This window comes from Eretmochelys imbricata, chromosome 24, assembly GCF_965152235.1.
Source record: "Eretmochelys imbricata isolate rEreImb1 chromosome 24, rEreImb1.hap1, whole genome shotgun sequence".
In the NCBI taxonomy this organism is placed as follows: Eukaryota; Metazoa; Chordata; order Testudines; family Cheloniidae; genus Eretmochelys; species Eretmochelys imbricata.
Window position 1 is genome coordinate 18,667,101 of NC_135595.1, and position 18,992 is coordinate 18,686,092.

Here is an 18,992-nt window from a genome sequence, read left to right on the forward strand (position 1 = left end):
CGGTGGAGAACACACAGTGGGTGATCGTGAATCAAAGGCTGGAGCACAATGCAAATGCGCCGGGGGATTGGATTAAGCTTGTACTGGCAACGTGTGTTCTGGCATTTCCTGACTTCTCAGAGCTTCAGTGTGCAACCTCCATGGTGTGCTTGGAATGTAGATTTTTGGATTGCAGATTTTATATTTGGAATGTAGATTTTTATTGCAGATTTTATATTTACACACATACACACATACACAGAGAGCCAAGCAAATTCTTATGTGGCTAATGCATCTGACAGCGCCCCAGTCTCCTGCGGACGGGCCCAGCAATGGGCAACCTGTACTTAACAACACACCGGGGGCTTTTATTTCGGATCCTGATTTATTCAGTGAATTTGCTAATGCACAGAGAGATTCCAGCCAGCCGTGAGGTACCAGGACAGACGCACACCCATATTCTGGGCAGACTCTTGGTTACGCAGCGGCCCCCCTGCATTGCCCCGGCAGCGCGGAGGGGCCTCGGAGGGGGCGCTGCTGGGAATTCAGGCCTTTCCTCACAGGCACCGGGTGCCACGTGGCCCGTGCAGGGCAGGGGGTCAGGAGAGCAGCTTCACCAGCAGCAGCCCAGTCAGGCCAGGCAGGTAGAGGGCAAAGGAGAATTTCCCCAGAGCCGGGCTGGCTCCGCTGGGGGTGGAAGAGGTTGTTTTGGGGAGGGTGGTTCTTTTGGTTGTGGTGGTAGTTTTGGGAGGGGGGGTTGTTGGAGCGGGTCTGGTTGTGGTGGAGGTTGGATTGGGGGTGGGGGTGGGGGTGGGGGGGGTTGTTGGAGCGGGGCTGGGGCTGGGGGTTGTATTGGGGGTGGGGGTGGGGGTTGTCGCGGGGCTGGGGCTGGGGGTTGTCGGGGGGCTGGGGGTGGGGGTTGTATTGGGGGTTGGGGGGGTTGTTTCTAGGGCGGTGGCGGTTGTGGGCGGGGGGACGGTGGGTATTTTCTCTGCCGGAACAGTGGCCCCCCAATAAAAGGAAAATGTGTACGGTGTAGAAATCAGGGTGCTTCCAGGTTTAATGTCCTGAGCAGACGCAGTAGCGCAGCCTTTCGCTTGAAATGGCGAAGAAGATGCACCTGAGGGAGGAAACCAGGTTGTTATGAGGCGGGGGCAGTTCTGGTTCCTTCTCTGCCCCCAGAACCTCTGTCTCCACCATCCAGCGGTTCCCGCCTCTGCCCCCCGGTCCCACCCGCCCGGTGCTCTCCCTGCTCTCGCTGTAACCGGCCACGGCAGGCCGGGCGTCTGGTCCCCTCTTGCCTCCCCCGCGCCCCTTTCCGCAGCTCCACAAGAGACTGAAGCTGGAGTTTGGATCCCAGCTGATCGCCCGGGGGTGGCTCCTTCCCCAGCGCGCGGCCCCCCGAGGAACACGCCCGGCTCTCAGCGTCCCCGGCAGCCCCGACCGCTCGGTTCAGTTATTTTATAAACACCCCAAAGCGCTGGGAGTCCTGGACACACCCTGAGAACAGGAGCTTCCGCACTGAGCAATGGCTTCGCTCCACCTTAAACATACATGGGGTGGGGTCTAGTGGTTAGAGCAGTGGGGGCTGGGAGCCAGGACTCCTGGGTTCTCTCCCCAGCTCGGCATCACTGACATAACAACCCTTCCCATGGCAAGAGACACGTTGTCATAACTCCAGGAGCCGGGCAGAATCACTGAGCCAGGGGAGCTGGTGAGGAAGGGAAAACTTCCAAGTTCCTCTCTCCTTCCCTCTGGCCAAAAACCCCCTTGGCCGCCCCCACCCGCCCAAGGGCCCAGCACAGACTCTAGATTTCACCAGCTCTCTGGGGAGTTCCCGAGGCGTGAGATTCCCGGGGAGCTCCCGCACTGTCCCCAGCTGGCAGTATTTACCATTCTTTAGAAACCCAGTGAAATCCAGGCAGTAGGTCTCGTCCCCGGTACAAAGGGTGATGGTGCTGTTGCAGTCAGCGAAGTTCAGAGCAAAGCAGGTGGGGCACTGCAGGCCGTTCTCGATGGTGCTCCCCGTGGGCACTGAGAACCGAGAGAGAGCGAGACGGTTACAGGGTGGGTTAAACCTCGTTCAAACCCCTCGTCTGTGCCCTGCATTGCCCGAGCGCGTGAAGGCCCCACCCCCAGCCCGACGGCATTTCTCCGTCTGTCTGTGACATCACCATCCGTGAACGCCACAGCCGATCGGTTCCAGGCCCCAGCGAGTTTGAAGTGGAGCCTGACAGGCTCAGGGAGGTTTCCATTTGAGCCCATCCCGGCTGCTGCCCCCTCTCTCGCCTGCAGCCCTCGCCCGTCTGATTTCACATGGGCCCCGACTGCTCCACCCCCTGGTCTGGAGACCTGCCAGCTACGGGTATTTCAATGGCGGCAGAAATGACGTTCGAGTGAATGGACAATAAAGGGGAGAAACGGTAACAAATACAATTGTGCCGGGGCTTGTCCACATGAACCATTCGACTGTAGTAAGGGGATCCGGGGTGTAAGGATCTGCCAGGGTGTGAATCGACCCTGCACCAGCCTGCCACGGCCCAGCTGTCCACATGCGCCCTGCTGACGCGCGTGAACCCTTCGTTCACGTGCTTTGAGCTAGTGCCCTTGCAACGCGCTCGGACGGTCACGTGCGTCAGCAGGGGGCACGCGGACAGCTGCAGTCACCCCCCAGCCCAGCGCCGTCCAAACTGTTCCTGTGGACAAGCCATGAAACAGGGACAGGAAAAACAGACCCACAACTGACCTTCCAGTGCGCCCGAGTTACAGTTATCTGCGTCGTTGCATTGTGTGGTGTTGATCCTCACATACTGGCCATTCCCAACAGTGAACGAGATGGGGACTTTTATGTCACTTTTATAGCTACTCAGACACTGTTTGAAGAAGGACATGTCCTGGGTCCCATCTTTGTTAAAGACAGAAAACCGAAACAGAAAATGAGAGGCTGGGAGGGGAACCTCGAGTAGCAGTCGAGAGGTTATTTTCCCTCCATATTTGGCCCTGGGGCGACACTGCTGGGATCCTGTGTCCAGTTCAGGAAGTTGAAGAGGAACCCGGGTCTCAACTACACCCCAAACTGCATCAGCCAGCCAGAGGGTAAAAGGTTTTGGGTGTGGATAGTAGGGGGTGCAGTGGGATGATTAGGGCTAAAATGGGGGTCACGGCTGCGGTGAAGAGAGACCCTGACTGGGTGGAAGTTTCAATAAACCCATTTGTGACTGTGCTGGGAAAATTACCTGAGTGTGGTCAGAGGCAGGTGGCATGTATGGAGATAGATAGATGGGGGGTGGAGATGGAGATAGATTAGATGGGGGGTGGGGACAGAGAGGGGGTGTGGGTATAGATAGATAGATAGATTAGATAGATGGGGGGTGGAGATAGATAGATAGATGGGGGGTGGAGATGGAGGTAGAATAGATGGGGGGTGGGGACAGAGGGGGGGTGTGGGGATAGATAGATAGATTAGATAGATGGGGGGGTGGAGATAGATAGATAGATAGATAGATGTGGGGATGGGGACTGGGGGTGGAGATAGATAGATAGATAGATAGATAGATAGATAGATAGATAGATAGATAAAGGGGGGGTGGAGACGGAGATAGATGATAGATAGAGGGGGTGTGGGGGGATAGATAGATGGGGGGTGGCGATAGATAGATTAGATAAAGACAGACCACGTTAAAGCTGGCGGTGTGCTATGCATTCTTCTTACAGAGTAAATGGAAGGAGCCATTTACTCTCTTTAATTCAGTGGAAGATGAACAGAAGTGGGTCTGTAACTGAGGTTTTTGATTCCAAAGGGCAAATGTTGAGAAATGAAGGGAACTAGTGAAATCTGCCGGCCTGAAGAGCTCAGAGAGTTGAATACAGAGAAGGTTTGGAATCACTTTTTGCCCGTTTGACTTAAAGAATCTTGAAGCAAGTGGAAAAACCGTGTGCGGCCGGGCTCCTGCCCGGAGTAGGTGACTAACAGCTTCCTACAAGATTTTGGGGGCAAGCCGACAGTGTACAAGGGATCTCAGCGCCAATCTCTATTTTTAACACAATTCAGAAAGTGCATTTCCACTCAAAGCAGTTTTGTTTGTTGCAGCGCAGCCGTGCATTGTGGAGCTGAAACCGTAGTGAATGAAATTCAATAAATAAAGCTCCAGGGGTAAAATCCTGGCCCCACTGAACTCAGTGGAAGATTTGCGACTGACTCCAATGGGGCCAGGATTCCAAACTGCCGCGTCTTCCAATCGCTACGTAAAACACAGTGACGTTGCCTGAACAAATCAAGCGTCGAGCCCAGACTGAGTGTTGTGTGCCGGGGGGATGTGCTTTGTGGATGGATTGTGCTGGGGTTGGCCTTAGCGATGAGGATGGTGACAGACTGAGGGGCGGGATGTGCCTGGGGTGACGGCAATGTCACCTACCCAGTTTAATATCTTCTGCCACAGAGAGGCAGCCACCAGTAGCCTTGTTGTCTTGGCAGATCCCTGGAACAAAACTGCACTCCTTTGTTTGACCAAAGCACGTCTTACATGTCAGGGTCGCAGCTGGAGAAAGAAAAACAAGTATTTCCTTCTTACTGTGATGTAACAGTGTCACTCTGAAATGTCCCTTACCCCAGTCTTCCCCCTCTGCTCCAAACAAGCCGAGGGGTTAACGGACCCGATTTCCTCCCGGACACTCAGCAATTGCACAATTTCAGCCCCTGGGCCTGTCAAGGTTCCTTCCCCACTCTGAACTCTGGGGTACAGATGCGGGGACCTGCATGAAAAGCTCCTAAGCTTACTTTTACCCGCTTAGGTTAAAACTTCCCCAAGGTACAAGCTATTTTACCTTTTGCCCTTGGACTTTATCGCTGCCACCACCAAACATCTAACAGTTATTATTATTAGGGAAGAGTCCGTTTGGAAACGTCTTTCCCCCCAAAAAAAATTCCTCCCAAATGTTACCCCCCTCCCCTTTCTGGGGAAGGTTTAATAAAAATCCTCACCAATTTGCATAGGTGAACACAGACCCAAACCCTTGGATCTTAAGAACAATGAAAAAGCAAACAGGTTCTTAAAGGAAGAATTTTAATTGAAGAAAAAGTAAAAGAATCACCCCTGTAAAATCAGGATGGCAAATACCTTGCAGGGGAATTAGATTCAAAACAGAGAGAATCTCTCTAGGCAAAACCTTAAGTTACAAAAAGACACAAAAACAGGAATATCCATTCCCTCCAGCACAGCTTATTTTCTCAGCCATTTAAACAAACAGAATCGAACGCATCTCTAGCTAGATTACTTACTAAGTTCTAAGACTCCATTCCTGTTCTGTCCCCGGCAAAACCATCACCCAGACAGAGAGAGGCTTTGTTTCCCCACCCCCACCCCCAGGTTTTTGAAAGTATCTTGTCTCCTCATTGGTCATTGTGGTCAGGTGCCAGCGAAGTTACCTTTAGCTTCTTAACCCTTTACAGGTGAAAGGGTTTTTCCTCTGGCCAGGAGGGATTTTAAAGGTGTTTACCCTTCCCTTTATATTTATGACAGGGCCAATGGTACCCGGGGGTCCCACTGGGGACGGGAGAAGGGGATGATGTTCTTCCCAAGCTCCACCCACAAACTATACTCCGCCCACCCCAGACGTGGCTCCCGTTGTACAGGTATTCACAGGACCGGTGAGTCACTTGCTTTGCAGTGTGCATTGGCTGAGTCTGTCGCACCGGCCAGGGCTCCTGGCAGCCCCAACTGATCCTCACAAACTCTTGTGTGCCCTCCCCACCCCCTTTTATTGCAGGGACACCATGCAAGCCCCCCCATCCCCTACCTCATTCCAGGGGCTCTGTGTGCCCCCCATTACCCATCTCCCATACTAGGGTGCCCCATTCTCCCCCCATGTCAGGGGCTCTGTGTGTCCCCAATTAACCCCCACCACCACCATCATCCTTCTTTCTGTCTGGGAGACCAGCCGCTCAGGGTGTAACATGTTAAAGCTCCAGGGGGATGCTGGGCAGAGCTGGTCTGGTGGGGGGCGTGGTTGACGGGCTAGAAGATGTCAAAGGCACCACAAACCGGTTCTTTGATCTACACACAGTTACAAGGGTGGTTGAAAGTGTGGCTCGGCTGGCCAGAGGCCAGCAGCTCTGTGTCTCCCTGATCTCCCTCTTCCGGTTTTCTGATTTCCCCCAAAGTCAATGTGATTCTGCCCAGCGATGTCTAGAACATCCTCTAAAATTCTGGAGTTAATGGAACACAGCGTTCAGAAGTTATCTGGTTGCATAGAAATAGGGAAAGGCCACTGATGTGAGTGTAGCCAGGCTCTCTGGGCTGCCAGCCAGCCAGCAGAGGGGTCTGACGGAAAGGTTTGGGGTACAGAAGCCAGCTGTCTTGGCCCCTAGTCTCATGGGGATTGATCCCCATTGGGAAGGCTCTCTGATGGACTGATCCCCCAGGTTTAGAGCCTGGTTACACGGCCCTGAGCTTAAAGTAAAGCCAAGTTTGCCCACATCCCTCTGGATCAGCCCAGCCATTCGCAATGTGTGGGGAATGGGAAGGATGGAAATTGCCAGGCAAAAAACAGAAGAAAAGGACGTTCATTGTCCCGTGTTCCCCAAATTAGTACAGATACAAGTGGAATTAACCACAGCGTGTGGACACGCACAGACCTCTTGGTGACCTATAAGTGAAGAATCTCTGCCCTTCAGGCCTTATGTACAGCGCCCTGCACACAAGCTGCACCTTGAATTGGTCTAAATTCAACTCCCAGCCACTGGATCTCATTCTGCCTCTGTTTGCTCAGTTGGAGAGCCCTCTGCTACCGGAAATTGTAGGCCTGATTCCAGGTCACACTCAGTCCCCTAGCAGTGTAATTTACTCCTCTATTGAGTCCCCTTTGTGTTGCCAAAGCAATGCAGAGGGGCCTTCATGGAAATAAGAATTCAGGGCAGTATCTGGTAATGGTGTCCCTCGGGCCTGGTCTACCCTAAACAGGGTGATATAGATACAGTGCTCGGGGGGGTTGAAAAGTCCACACCCTGAGCGCCGCAGCTAGGCTGACCTAACCCCTGGAGTAGGTGCAGGCCGATGGGTGGATGTTTCCTCAGCCTGGCTACCAGCTCGGGGAGGGGAGTTCCTAGAAGGATGGAAAACCCCGTCCATTGGGACAGGCGGCGTCTTCACTACGGGCCTCTGCCGGCCCAGCTACAGCGCTGGGACACATCAGTAGCCGTAGTGTAGACAGAGCCTTGTACCCCACACAGAGCTAATCCCCCCTCCCTGCACATGCTGGATGTTCCCCTGACTGGGGGTCCGGGGAGTATAAAGGGTCCAAGCCCAGGAGGGGTTAGACGGCCACAGCAGAGGGTGACTCACATGGGATAGTTTGTGCACTCGTTGTAGCTAGGAGAGCAGGGAGAAGGCAGAGGAGGAAGGAAACCATCCTGGTGCTGGGAGGCCCACGGGGCTGGGCTCGGAGCTGAACGGGGCCTTGTCCCGGCTGACACAGCGAGCTCTGCCTGAGGGGAGAGGAGAGAGTCAAGACCAAAATGAGGCAGGAAAGGGAATTCCAGCCCAGATTCAGAGGGAAAAGCACCAGGCAACAGAGCTGCACAAATAACCGATTTTTTTGGTTCACTGGCAGTTCCAAAAGATCAGGAAATAAAAAATCATTTTCGGTTGAACCAAAATTCTCATCCGACCGAAAAGCCGAACAAAAAATGGTTTGGGTTCATTTTCAGGCATTTAAAAACATTCTTAACATGGTTTAAATATAAAGGTTGCCATCCATTTTGAAAAGACATTTTGAGTTGAAAAAATCAAAACGTTTAATTCTGGATCTGTGAAGGTGAAACATTTCCACCCTTTCCGGGTTTTTTTTCTTTTCTTTCTAGGATTTGCTGCTGCTGCTGCAATATGGCGAAATTGACACAAATTCACAAAATGCTTCAGTTGCCCCAAACTTGCATTTTGGGGTGGAGAAAAGTTATGGTGAAAACATGTCTCCCAGCTCTCTCCTGCCACCGACATGCCCGGAAATAACAGGGTGGGAACTCCAGGGAGGAGCCCGGCATGGGACTGTCATCTTAATCCCACGCCGACCCGCCCCCACATTGTTTCTTGCATTGTTATTCCTGTCACACCCACAAAAACCCTAGATCCTACAAATCCCACAAGAGCGACAAAATCCCTCAGGCTACTTAAAAAAAATGGAAAAAAACATTTGGTTAATATACGACAAATATAAACAGAAGTCAGACACAATTGTTTCTACTAAAAGTATCAAACAAATCTTGCTTAAACCATGTAAAAAATAGTTTAACTCCTGTTATAAAAGACATCAAACCTCTTTCTATCCCTCGCTTAAATTTAAGGGTAAAAGCCTTTATTTTTAAAACACCAACGTGAAGGTTTTTTGTTGAAGAATTGCCACTTTTAGGTCTGTAATCGAGTGACCAAAGAGATTGAAGTGTTATGGGTGAGGACAAAGTCACAGATTGACAGAGCCAGAAGTGTACCCAGAAGTCACCTACTATAGGACAGGCTCAACAAAGAAAATAACAGAACGCCACTAGCCGTCACCTTCATCCCCCAACTAAAACCTCTCCAACGCATCATCAGGGATCTACAACCTATCCTGAAAGATGACCCATCACTCTCACAGATCTTGGGAGACAGGCCAGTCCTTGCTTACACACAGCCCCCCAACCTGAAGCAAATACTCACCAGCAACCACACACCACACAACAGAACCACTAACCCAGGAACCTATCCTTGCAACAAAGCCCGTTGCCAACCGTGTCCACAGATCTATTCAGGGGACACCATCACAGGGCCTAACAACATCAGCCACACTATCAGAGGCTCGTTCACCTGCACATCCACCAATGTGATATATGCCATCATGTGCCAGCAATGCCCCTCTGCCGCGTACGTAGGCTAAACCAGAGAGTCTCTACGTAAAAGAATAAATGGACACAAATCAGACGTCAAGAATTATAACATTCAAAAACCAGTCAGAGAACACTTCAATCTCTCTGGTCACTCGATTACAGACCTAAAAGTGACAATTCTTCAACAAAAAAAACTTCAAAAACAGACTCCAACGAGAGACTGCTGAATTGGAATTAATTTGCAAACTGGATACAATTAACTTAGGCTTGAATAAAGACTGGGAGTGGATGGGTCATTACACAAAGTAAAACTATTTCCCCATATTTATTCCTCCCCCCGCTGTTCCTCAGACTTTCTTGTCAACTGCTGGAAATGGCCCACCTCAATTATCACTACAAAAGGTTCCCGCTCTCCTGCTGATAATAGCTCACCTTACCTGATCACTCTCGTTACAGTGTGTATGGTAACACCCATTGTTTCATGTTCTCTGTGTATATAAATCTCCCCACTGTATTTTCCACTGAATGCATCCGATGAAGTGAGCTGTAGCTGATGAAAGCTTATGCTCAAATAAATTTGTTAGTCTCTAAGGTGCCACAAGTCCTCCTGTTCTTTTTGCGGATACGGACTAACACGGCTGCTACTCTGAAACCTGTCAGAGATGGGGGGTGCTGGGCTGGAGGAAGGAGGGCACAAGAGACATAACAGGCAGGCAGGAGAAAAGGGGAGAGGGAATCACAGAAAGCAGCAGGAGCTTCAGGGAGAGAGAGGAGGAGCCTCTTATGTACCTCTCGAGCACCCCCAGGAGCCTGGACTGATTAACCCCAGCTTCTCAAGGAGCTTCCGGTTTCCTGCTTCTTCCCTGAACCCACTTGAGGAGAACAGGCCATGAATTGAAGTACTCCAGTTAGGCCCTTAAGACGCTGATATCTTCCCTCGCTCAGGCCCTGCTACCAGCCTGCTTATTTGTCCCCTTCAACTGAGTGTTGAGAGCCACTGTCGCTGGCCCAGAACAGCCACCATGAGTGAAAGAAGAAAACGCCCCTCTGGGGCAGCATTCAGAAAAAGCAAGCAAGAAAAGGAAGCTTTTCTATCTAAGCAGGAAGGAGCTCTCCTGAGAGACATAGGACAAATGTTCACGGTGAGCCTTCCGGCCCCAGTGAGGATGGGAGTGGTGAGGAGAGGCCTGATCTTCCAGTTAGTCAGAGTGCGGGTGACCGGGCAGCTACTGCAGCATCCATATCTCCATCTCCAATGGATGTAACCAGGCACAGTCCTGAAGAAAAGTGTAGATCAGAGAAGAGTGTGGTGGAGGTGCAAGGAAACAGCTGCTGCTGAGTTTAGTTCCTTGAGTCTAGAGGATCCAGGACTGTGGACCCCCCTGAGCAGTAGCCTGAGGGACTTCCTTGTACTGCACGGGCCACAGCAAGTGAAAAACGTCATGTTCCCCAAAGACAATGGAAATAGGTTTCCATCCAACACATTACTGGCGTGAAATCCCCAATGGTGACAAAGTGGATAGGCCATGGCTTATGTACTCAAAAACCCAGAATGCTGCATACTGGTTTTGTTGAAAACTCTTCCAGTCTAATGTTCCAGCCACACTGGGTTCTACAGGAACAAAGGACTGGAAAAATTGGGCTAGAAATCTGGCATGCCACAAGAAGGCAGCAAATCAGCAGAGAGCATTCCATAGGTGGAAAGAGCTCGAGATGAGACTAAGGTTAAAGGCCACCAGAGATGATCAGCATCAAGAGAAGACGGCATCAGAGTCTCTTTACTGGCAAAATGTTCTGAAAAGGCTCATGGCCATGCTGAGAATGCTTGCGACCCAAACCCTAGCCCTGCATGGCACTGCAGATCAGCTGTATGTGCCAAACAATGGAAACTTCCTTGAAACTGTGGAGCTGAGGGCTGAGTTTGATGCTGTTCTCCAGGAGCATCTAAGAAGAGTCACCACCCAAGAAATGTACACACACCACTACCTTGGGAAAACAATTCCAAATGAGATCATCCAGTTACTGGCAACAAAAGTCAAACAGGTTTCAGAGTAGCAGCCGTGTTAGTCTGTATTCACAAAAAGAAAAGGAGGACTTGTGGCACCTTAGAGACTAACCAATTTATTTGAGCATAAACTTTTGTGAGCTACAGCTCGGATGCATCCGATGCAGTGAGCTGTAGCTCACGAAAGCTCATGCTCAAATAAATTTGTTAGTCTCTAAGGTGCCACAAGTCCTCCTTTTCTTTTTGTGAAAAGTCAAACAGAAGATTGTGGCAGATCTGAAGTCAGCAAGATATTCCTCTGTTATTGTGGACTGCACACCTGACATCAGCCATACGGAACAAATGACTTTAATGGTGCATTTTGTAACAACCACAGAACCTAGTGAAAATGTCCCTGCAATGGTGACTGTCAGAGAGCATTTTCTAGACTTTATTGATACCAGGAGCTGGTATGACAAATGTGCTTCTTAAAAAGCTGGAAGATACGGGAATTGCGAGAGCTGACAGGAGAGATCAGGGCTACGATAATGGTGCCAACATGAGAGGAAAGAAGAGAGCAGTGCAGACACGGATCCGAGAGTTAAACCCTCAGGCTTTTTTTGTCCCATGCAGTTCTCATTCATTGACCTTGGTGGTCAGTGATGCAGCATCAGCTTCCAGTGAGGCTGCTGAATTTTTTAATGTAATTCAAAGCATCTGTGTATTTTTCTCTGCATCAACTCGTCAATGGCAAATTTTGAAGCAACATCTGGGAACATCCTCTCTGACACTGAAACCACTGAGTGCTACATGAATGGAAAGTCGAGTGGAGGCAATAAAGCCTATCACACACCAGATTGGGAAGCTAGATGATGCCATAGTTGCCATTATGGAGGATAAGGCTATGACAGGAACTGTTCATGGGAGAACAGTGGCAGAGGGAAATGGAATCACCAGAAGCATACATAACTTCACATTTCTGTGTGGCTTAGTGTTGTGGCATGACCTACTGTTTCAAATAAATGTTGTAAGCAAGAGACTCCAAGGTGTTGACCTTGATATATCTGGAGCAATGGAACAACTGGACAAAGCAAAGTCACACCTACAGTCTTACCGGTCAGATGAGGGATTTTAAAATGTTCTGAAGAGTGCACAGAAGTTGGCAGAGGAACTTCACACTGAAGCTATTTTCCCACCCATTCAAGAATAGAAGAGTCACCGAAGAAGAAGACATGTTGATTACGAGGCATGGGATAATCCCATAAGAGACCCCAAACAACAATTCAAAGTTGAATTCTTTAACCAGGTGCTACACTGTGCAATCCAGTCAGCTGAAGAACGTTTCATGCAGCTCAAGGAACACAGCAGTAGATTTGGGATGTTGTGTGATATTCCCAAACTCCTCACTATACCTGAAGAAGACCTACACCAGCAATGCAGGGCACTAGAGACAGTGTTGATGACACATGATGACATGCGTGATATTGATGCGAGTGATTTAGGGGATGAACTGAAAGCCCTTTCAAGATACATTTCAGCAGGATCAACTCCAAAGGCTGTTCTGGAATATAAGTGCACAAATAAGAGGACCACCCTCTTTCCAAATGCTTTTGTTGCTCTGCGCGTACTTCTTACACTTCCTGTACCAGTTGCCAGTGGAAAACGCAGCTTCTCCAAGCTGAAGTTAATAAAAACACCTCTACGCTCCACAGTGACACAGGAGAGACTGGTCAGCCTTGCAACCATCTCAGTAGAGCATGAGCTGGCCCAGACTGTGGACCTTCAGGAAGCAGTTCAAATCTTTGCAACCAAGAAGGCACGGAAAGCCCCACTTTGATTATTCAAACAGATAAAAGTGCCAATGTTTACTATGCAGGCAAGACAAGTTACATTTGTTTTTCAGGCATTTGAAAGTTAAGTGTTACTTAAAATTTTTGAACATGGCATTTTAAGTTGTTAGTTCTCCTTTACTGGGGTAGGTAGCAGAGAAGGACCATGAGAGGAGTAGAAGAGGAAGAAGGCAGAATTGAGACCTTTCAAAGTTTTGGCCCAAGCAAAGGGGCATGGGAGCATCATTTGAGCTCCCCGCCTCGGGTGCCAAAATGTTGTGGGCCGGCTGTCACTGCCCTACAGTGAGGGAGCTCGCCGAAGGCTTTTTGACAGTCCAAATCAATTATGTCGACTGGTTCTTCTCTGTTCCCTAAGCCTGAGACGTTCAAAGCAGCTGAAGGGAGTCCGAGGCCAGACTCCCAGGGAGTTGCAGCAGACGCTGGCCCCCTTGCTGCTGGTTTTGCCTTTGAAAATCTCCCTATTTGGTTCACACACCACTCCAGGAGTGAGGCTTCTTTTCCTTTGCACAAACTGAGCCGCTTTATCCCGGCTCTGTCGTCCTCATGGGGCTTTACAGCGGGAGCGTGCACCTGAGATATATCTCCAGCCTTTACCCGCTTTGCAGCAGACCAGGGAAGATTACAAACAATAATTTAACATGGCTTAAAAACTCTTACCTTCAGCCACACAGTGATTCCGTTCGCCTCCAAGTTCTCTGTAAAATTGAAGAGATGCACTAACCTGTCTAGCACGGCCCCTTTCCTCTCTCTATAGTCCAAAGACAGAATCGGATTCATATATACCTTGGGAGTAACCGTGAACGATTTACTGGAATTTCATAAATTACATGACCCTCATGGCTGGCCTCTCCCTCTTTAAATACAATTCAGATTGACTCTTTCTCAACCCATCAGCTTGTGTTTTATAGAACTTGTTCCACACAATCTGCTGGTTCGTGCAACAGAGATAAGAGGTGATACTCAGCTTAGTCACAAGGGTAGAGGTGCGACTGTTTGCACATGAGAGGTGTATGTGCAGATCCTGAGGTGCTGTAAATCACACAATAATGGCCAATTGACAGCAGCCGGGGATCTGGTTCCATTTACTCTAATGGAGCAATGGCCGATTGACACCGAATGGGGGGTCCAGTGAAACTATCCCAAGGAAACTAAGGATCGCCATGGTGTTGGCCCCATGATGACAGCTCCCCTCCCACACCCAGAACAGATTGCTAAATTCCTTGTCATTAAATTGTGTAAACATTCATTGGTGACACATTTTTGTACCCACCCCATGTCAAGGGTGTTGTGTCAAACTGGGCCTCGTCCCATGACGTCGTGCCCGGCTGGGGGAATTTCATTACAGAAGAACTGAGCGGAGGATTAATATAGACACACAACACAAGCATGTGGGGACAAAGTTAGAAAGACCAAGGCACAAAACGAGATTAAACTAGCTAGAGACAGAAAGGATAAGAAGGAAACATTCTACAAATACATTAGAAGGAAGGTGAAAACCAAGGACAGGGTAGGCGCATTACTCAGTGAAGGAGGGAAAGACAATAGCAGACAATGGAAATGGCAGAGGTGCTAAATGACTTTATTGTTTCAGTTTTCACCAAAAAGTTTAGTAGCATTTGGGCATCTTATGTAGTGAACAGCAGTGAAAATGAGGTAGGATCAGATGCTAAAATAGAGAAAGAACAGGTTAAAAAATGTGTAGACAAGTCAGATGTCTTCAAATCACCAAGGTCTGATGAAAATGTGCCCTAGAACACTCAGGGAGCTGACTGAGGAAATATCTGAGCCATTAGTGATTATCTTTGAGAAGTCATGGAAGACGGGAGAGATTCCAGAAGACTGGGAAAGGGCAAACACAATGCCCATGTATAAAAAGGGAAATAAGGACAAGCTGGGGAATTACAGACCAGACAGCTTAACTTCTGTACCCAGAAAGAGAAAGGAATAAATTATCAAGCAATCAGTTTGCAAACACCTAGAAGATAAGAAGGTGCTAAGTAACAGCCAGCATGGATTTGTCAATAATAAATCACATCAGACCAACCTGATAGCTTTCTTTGACAGGGTAACAAGCCTTGTGGAAGGGGGGAAGCAGTAGATGTGGTATAATCTTGACTTTAGTAAAGCTTTAGATACTGTCTCGCATGACCTTCTCATAAACAACCTCGGAAAACACAACATAGAGGGAGCTACTATAAGGTGGGTGCAAAACTGGGTGGAAAATTGTTCCCAGAGAGTAATCATTAGTGGTTCACAGTCATGCTGGAAGGGCATAACGAGTGGGGTTCCACAGGGATCAGTTCTGGGTCCGGTTCTGTTCAATATCTTCATAAATGATTTAGATCATGGCACAGAGAGTACACTGATAAGGTTTGTGGATGATACCAAACTGGGAAGGGTTTGGAGTGCTTTGGAGGACAGGATTAAAATCCAAAATGAGCTGGACAAACTGGAGAAATGGTCTGAAGGAAATAGGATGCAATTCAATAAGGACAAATGCAAAGTACTCCACATAGGAAGGAACAATTAGTTGCACACATACAAAATGGGAAATGACCGCCTAGGAAGGAGTCCTGCGGAAAGGGTTCTGGGGGCCATAGTGGATCACAAGCTAAGTATGAGTCAACAGTGTAACGCTGTTGCAAAAAAAGCAAACATCCTTCTGGGATGGATTAGCAGGAGTGAGGTAAGCAAAACACAAGAAGTAATTCTCCCACTCTACTCCGCAGTGATTAGGCCTCAACTGGAGTGTTGTGTCCAGTTCTGGGCGCCACATTTCAGGAAGTATGTGGACAAATTGGAGAAAGTCCAGAGAAGAGCAACAAAAATGATTAAAGGTCTAGAAAACAGGACCTATGAGGGAAGATTAAAAAACATGGGTGTGATGTTGCACTCCGTATTCTTTATGGAACTATGCTTATGAATATGACATAACTGGAATATGCTTTACGCTAAATACCCCTTGTATGGTGTCATTAGAAAGCTTGTAATCTACTAAGTGTGTTCATCCTATTTGTTTTCATGTATTTGTGACGGTGCGTCCCATAAGGCTTTATGGAAATACACTTATGAATGTATATATGACATAACTGGAATATGTTTTAAGCTACATATGCCATGTTCTTTACTGTAGTTTCAACCAATTTGCCTGGTACTGAAGTTAGACTTACCAGCCTGTAGCTGCTGGGATCAAGTCTGGACCTTTTTTTTAGAAATTGGCGTGTCATTAGCTGTCCTCCAGCCATCTGGGACAGAAGCTGATTTAAATGGTAGGTTACATAGCACAGTTAGTAGTTCTGCAATTTCACATTTGAGTTTCTTCAGAACTCCTGGGTGAATCCCATCTGGTCCTGGTGACATATGACTGTTCAGTTTATCAATTTGTTCCAAAAACTCCTCTAATGACACCTCAATCTGGGACAGTTCCTCAGATCTGTCACCTAAAAAGAACGGCTCAGGTGTGGGAATCTCCCTCACGTCCTCAGCCGTGAAGACCGATGCAAAGAATTCATTTAGTTTCTCCACAATGGCCTTATCGTCCTTGAGTGCTCCTTTAGCACCTCGACCGTCCAGTGGCCTCGCTGGTTGTTTAGCAGGCTTCCTGATGTGCTTAAACAAATTTTTGCTGTTACTTTTTGAGTCTTTGGCTAGCTGTTCTTCAAATTCTTTTTTCAGCTTCCTAATTATATTTTTACTTTTCATTTGCCAGAGTTTATGCTCCTTTCTATTTTCCTCACTAGGATTTAACTTCCACTTTTTAAAAGATGCCTTTTTGCCTCTCGCTGCTTCTCTTACTTTGTTGTTTAGTCAGGAATGGTCTAGTTATGATGTAGTTCTCTCCTGCGTGCAAGGGGCTGGACTAGGTGACCTCGCGAGGTCCCTTCCAGCCCTACACTTCGAAGGTGCTATGGCTACGCTACAGGCTCTGTAGAGGCGTAGGTCCATTGCCAAAGCTGGGGGACCACCACCTCCCCGGGTGATGGTGGCTGGGTCTCCAGCCAGTAGGGGCAGAAGCAGCCGAAGAACTTTCTACAGTTTTCACTGGACTTTCTCTTCCAGGTGCTGATTGATTGTTTGTTCCAGTCCTCCCTCTCGCTCAGTCTCTTTCTCTTGGCTAACTCCACGCCGACCCCTCCTATCCTGCCCTTGCCCCCCAGACCCACTTCCCTTCCCATTTAGTAGATCCCCACCTAACTAACCCACCCTGCCCCACACAAAGCAATTGAGGCACTGACATGCCATTCGCTGCCCACCCATTGGTCACTCCACTGGTGTGTTGTACCCTGTCCCCCTGCCCTGGCTTTGCTTGTCAAGTTACATTGTCAGCTCTTTGGGGCAGAGGTGTCCACGACTCTGGGTTTGTCCAGGTGGAATCCAGGCAGAATTCCACCTGCCACCAAAATGCGGCCAGCCCTGGGGCACTGCCTGGCAGTTGTTTGGCAGCGAAGAATGACAATATGCAACCGTGTGTCTCCCAGATAGACATTCACACAACAGGCCTGTGAAATGCCCCCTTAACAAGGGCTCCTGTACGCTTCAAACATGGCACCTGCGCAGCTGAAGCGCTCCAGTATAGACCCCCCCTACACGGGGCTAGCTGAGAAAACGGGCATGATTTGGGAGACATTTTTCCATAGACAAACTTTCATTGTGTTTGAAATGTTGTGAGGAATTTTCCAATGAAGTGATTCAAAAAAACCAACTGAGGGATTTGGGCTTGGATTTGAAACTGGAGTGAAAATCCAGCAGGGTTTGTCTCCCTAACTCCATTGTGATTCTGTTTCTCTCAAATTAGTTCATGGAGCCTTTTGAATGACGCAGACATTTTTTTTTATTTTTGTCTAGTGCAAAATGCTGTTGTCTGCGAAACAAAAACGTTTTTGCAAAGCCCTAGGAAATCGAGAAAGAAAAAGAGAGGGAGAAAGAATATGGGCTTGTCTACACTATGAAGACACTACAGCACCAGAGGGATTTTCCAGTCAATGTAGCTCATCCCTTTCCCCAAGCAGAAACAGCTAGGTCAGCCGAACCATTCTTCCCTGGACCGAGCCACATCTGCACCAGGGGTTAGGTGGGCATAGCTATGGTCCAGCGGAGTGTGAATATTTTCGCATTCCTGAGCAAAATAGAGTAAAAGGGGGGGGGGAGAGACAAGTAACTCCCATGAGGCACCATGGTTAGGGATTCCCAGGAAGGACAAGAGGAGTAACTATGTTGCATCATGGGAGATGTAGTCCAACCAGCGAGCCCAGCCTCTAGAGAACGGATGAGTGAGGCATATGTGCTGGAACTCCCATGAGTCATCACAGCAATGGAAATATTCCAGCTTTCAAATCTCCCTCAGGAAAAAAAAAATCAAAATTTTCTGCCTAACAAAATTTGAAACTCTGTGCCCAAAAAATTGAGAAAAATTTTTGTTTTCACATTCATCAAAATTTTCTAAGGAAACGCCGACTTGCTTTTCACTCTGCCAAGGAAGTAGGGGGTGCAAGGCAGCATGATGGGACGGATCACTCGCTAATTGCCTTGTTCTCTTCATTCCCTCTGAAGCTTCTGGTACTGGCCCTTGTCAGAAGATAGCAGACCGGGTGAGATTGACCTTTGGTCTGACCCAGGATGGCCCGTTCTTATAGGGTTATGAAGAGGGAGTGACTCCCACAAAACAGTGCTGTGCATGCTGGGAAATTCCTTCAACCGCCTCCCCTTGACAAGGAACAAGCAGACACCTGAATGGTTTCAATGCCATTTTTATTCAACCCACTGGATTCATTGATTCACCGATTTAAGGCCATCTATGGCTGATGTCCTGCATAACTGAAGCAGGAAAATTACACCTAGTTCCCCCCCCACACACACACACACACCCCCATATAGAGCCCGGCATCCTATGATGAACTCATCTCCCCAAAGGCACCCCTAAATCCCAAAGGGTGCAGCTGGGGCGGATTCTCCAGGAACTTGCAGAGTGAGGGCAAATCAGGACAGCTGTTTCACCAGGAGCAGCCCGGCCAACGTCGGAAAGAACGCCAGGGCATGAACAGCAGGGTAACAGCCTTTGCTGGTAGCCTGAATGCAGTTGGCTTTGGTCAGTGTATACACGCCCTGGTAATAGTAGAAGCTGCCATTGATTTTCAGCTCACAGGCGCTCTGGGTGGTGCAGCCTTTCAAGACCAATGTGGTGTTGATGGTATTGACTGTAGATGGAAATAAACAGGAGATAAGAATCCAGAATGGCCTGGCCTTTTCCATCTCGTCCCCTCCCCAGCAGCCTGGGCCACAGAGCTTTGCCAGTAGCCCATTCTGGGGGTCGGTTTCCAGCCTA

The 18,992-nt window shown here is 48.8% G+C and overlaps 1 protein-coding gene across 1 annotated transcript; it reads right to left on the minus strand.

Moving 5' to 3' along the window:
- Positions 1-578: 578 nt before the first annotated feature.
- On the minus strand, positions 579-7,386 carry LOC144279601 (phospholipase A2 inhibitor and Ly6/PLAUR domain-containing protein-like). The gene is made up of 6 exons (XM_077841173.1): positions 7,320-7,386; positions 4,395-4,517; positions 2,726-2,884; positions 1,873-2,013; positions 966-1,099; positions 579-785 (listed from the first exon to the last, which is right to left on the minus strand). Exons 1-6 carry the CDS (start codon positions 7,384-7,386, stop codon positions 579-581), a joined length of 831 nt encoding a protein of 276 aa, XP_077697299.1.
- Between the last annotated feature and the right edge of the window lie 11,606 nt (positions 7,387-18,992).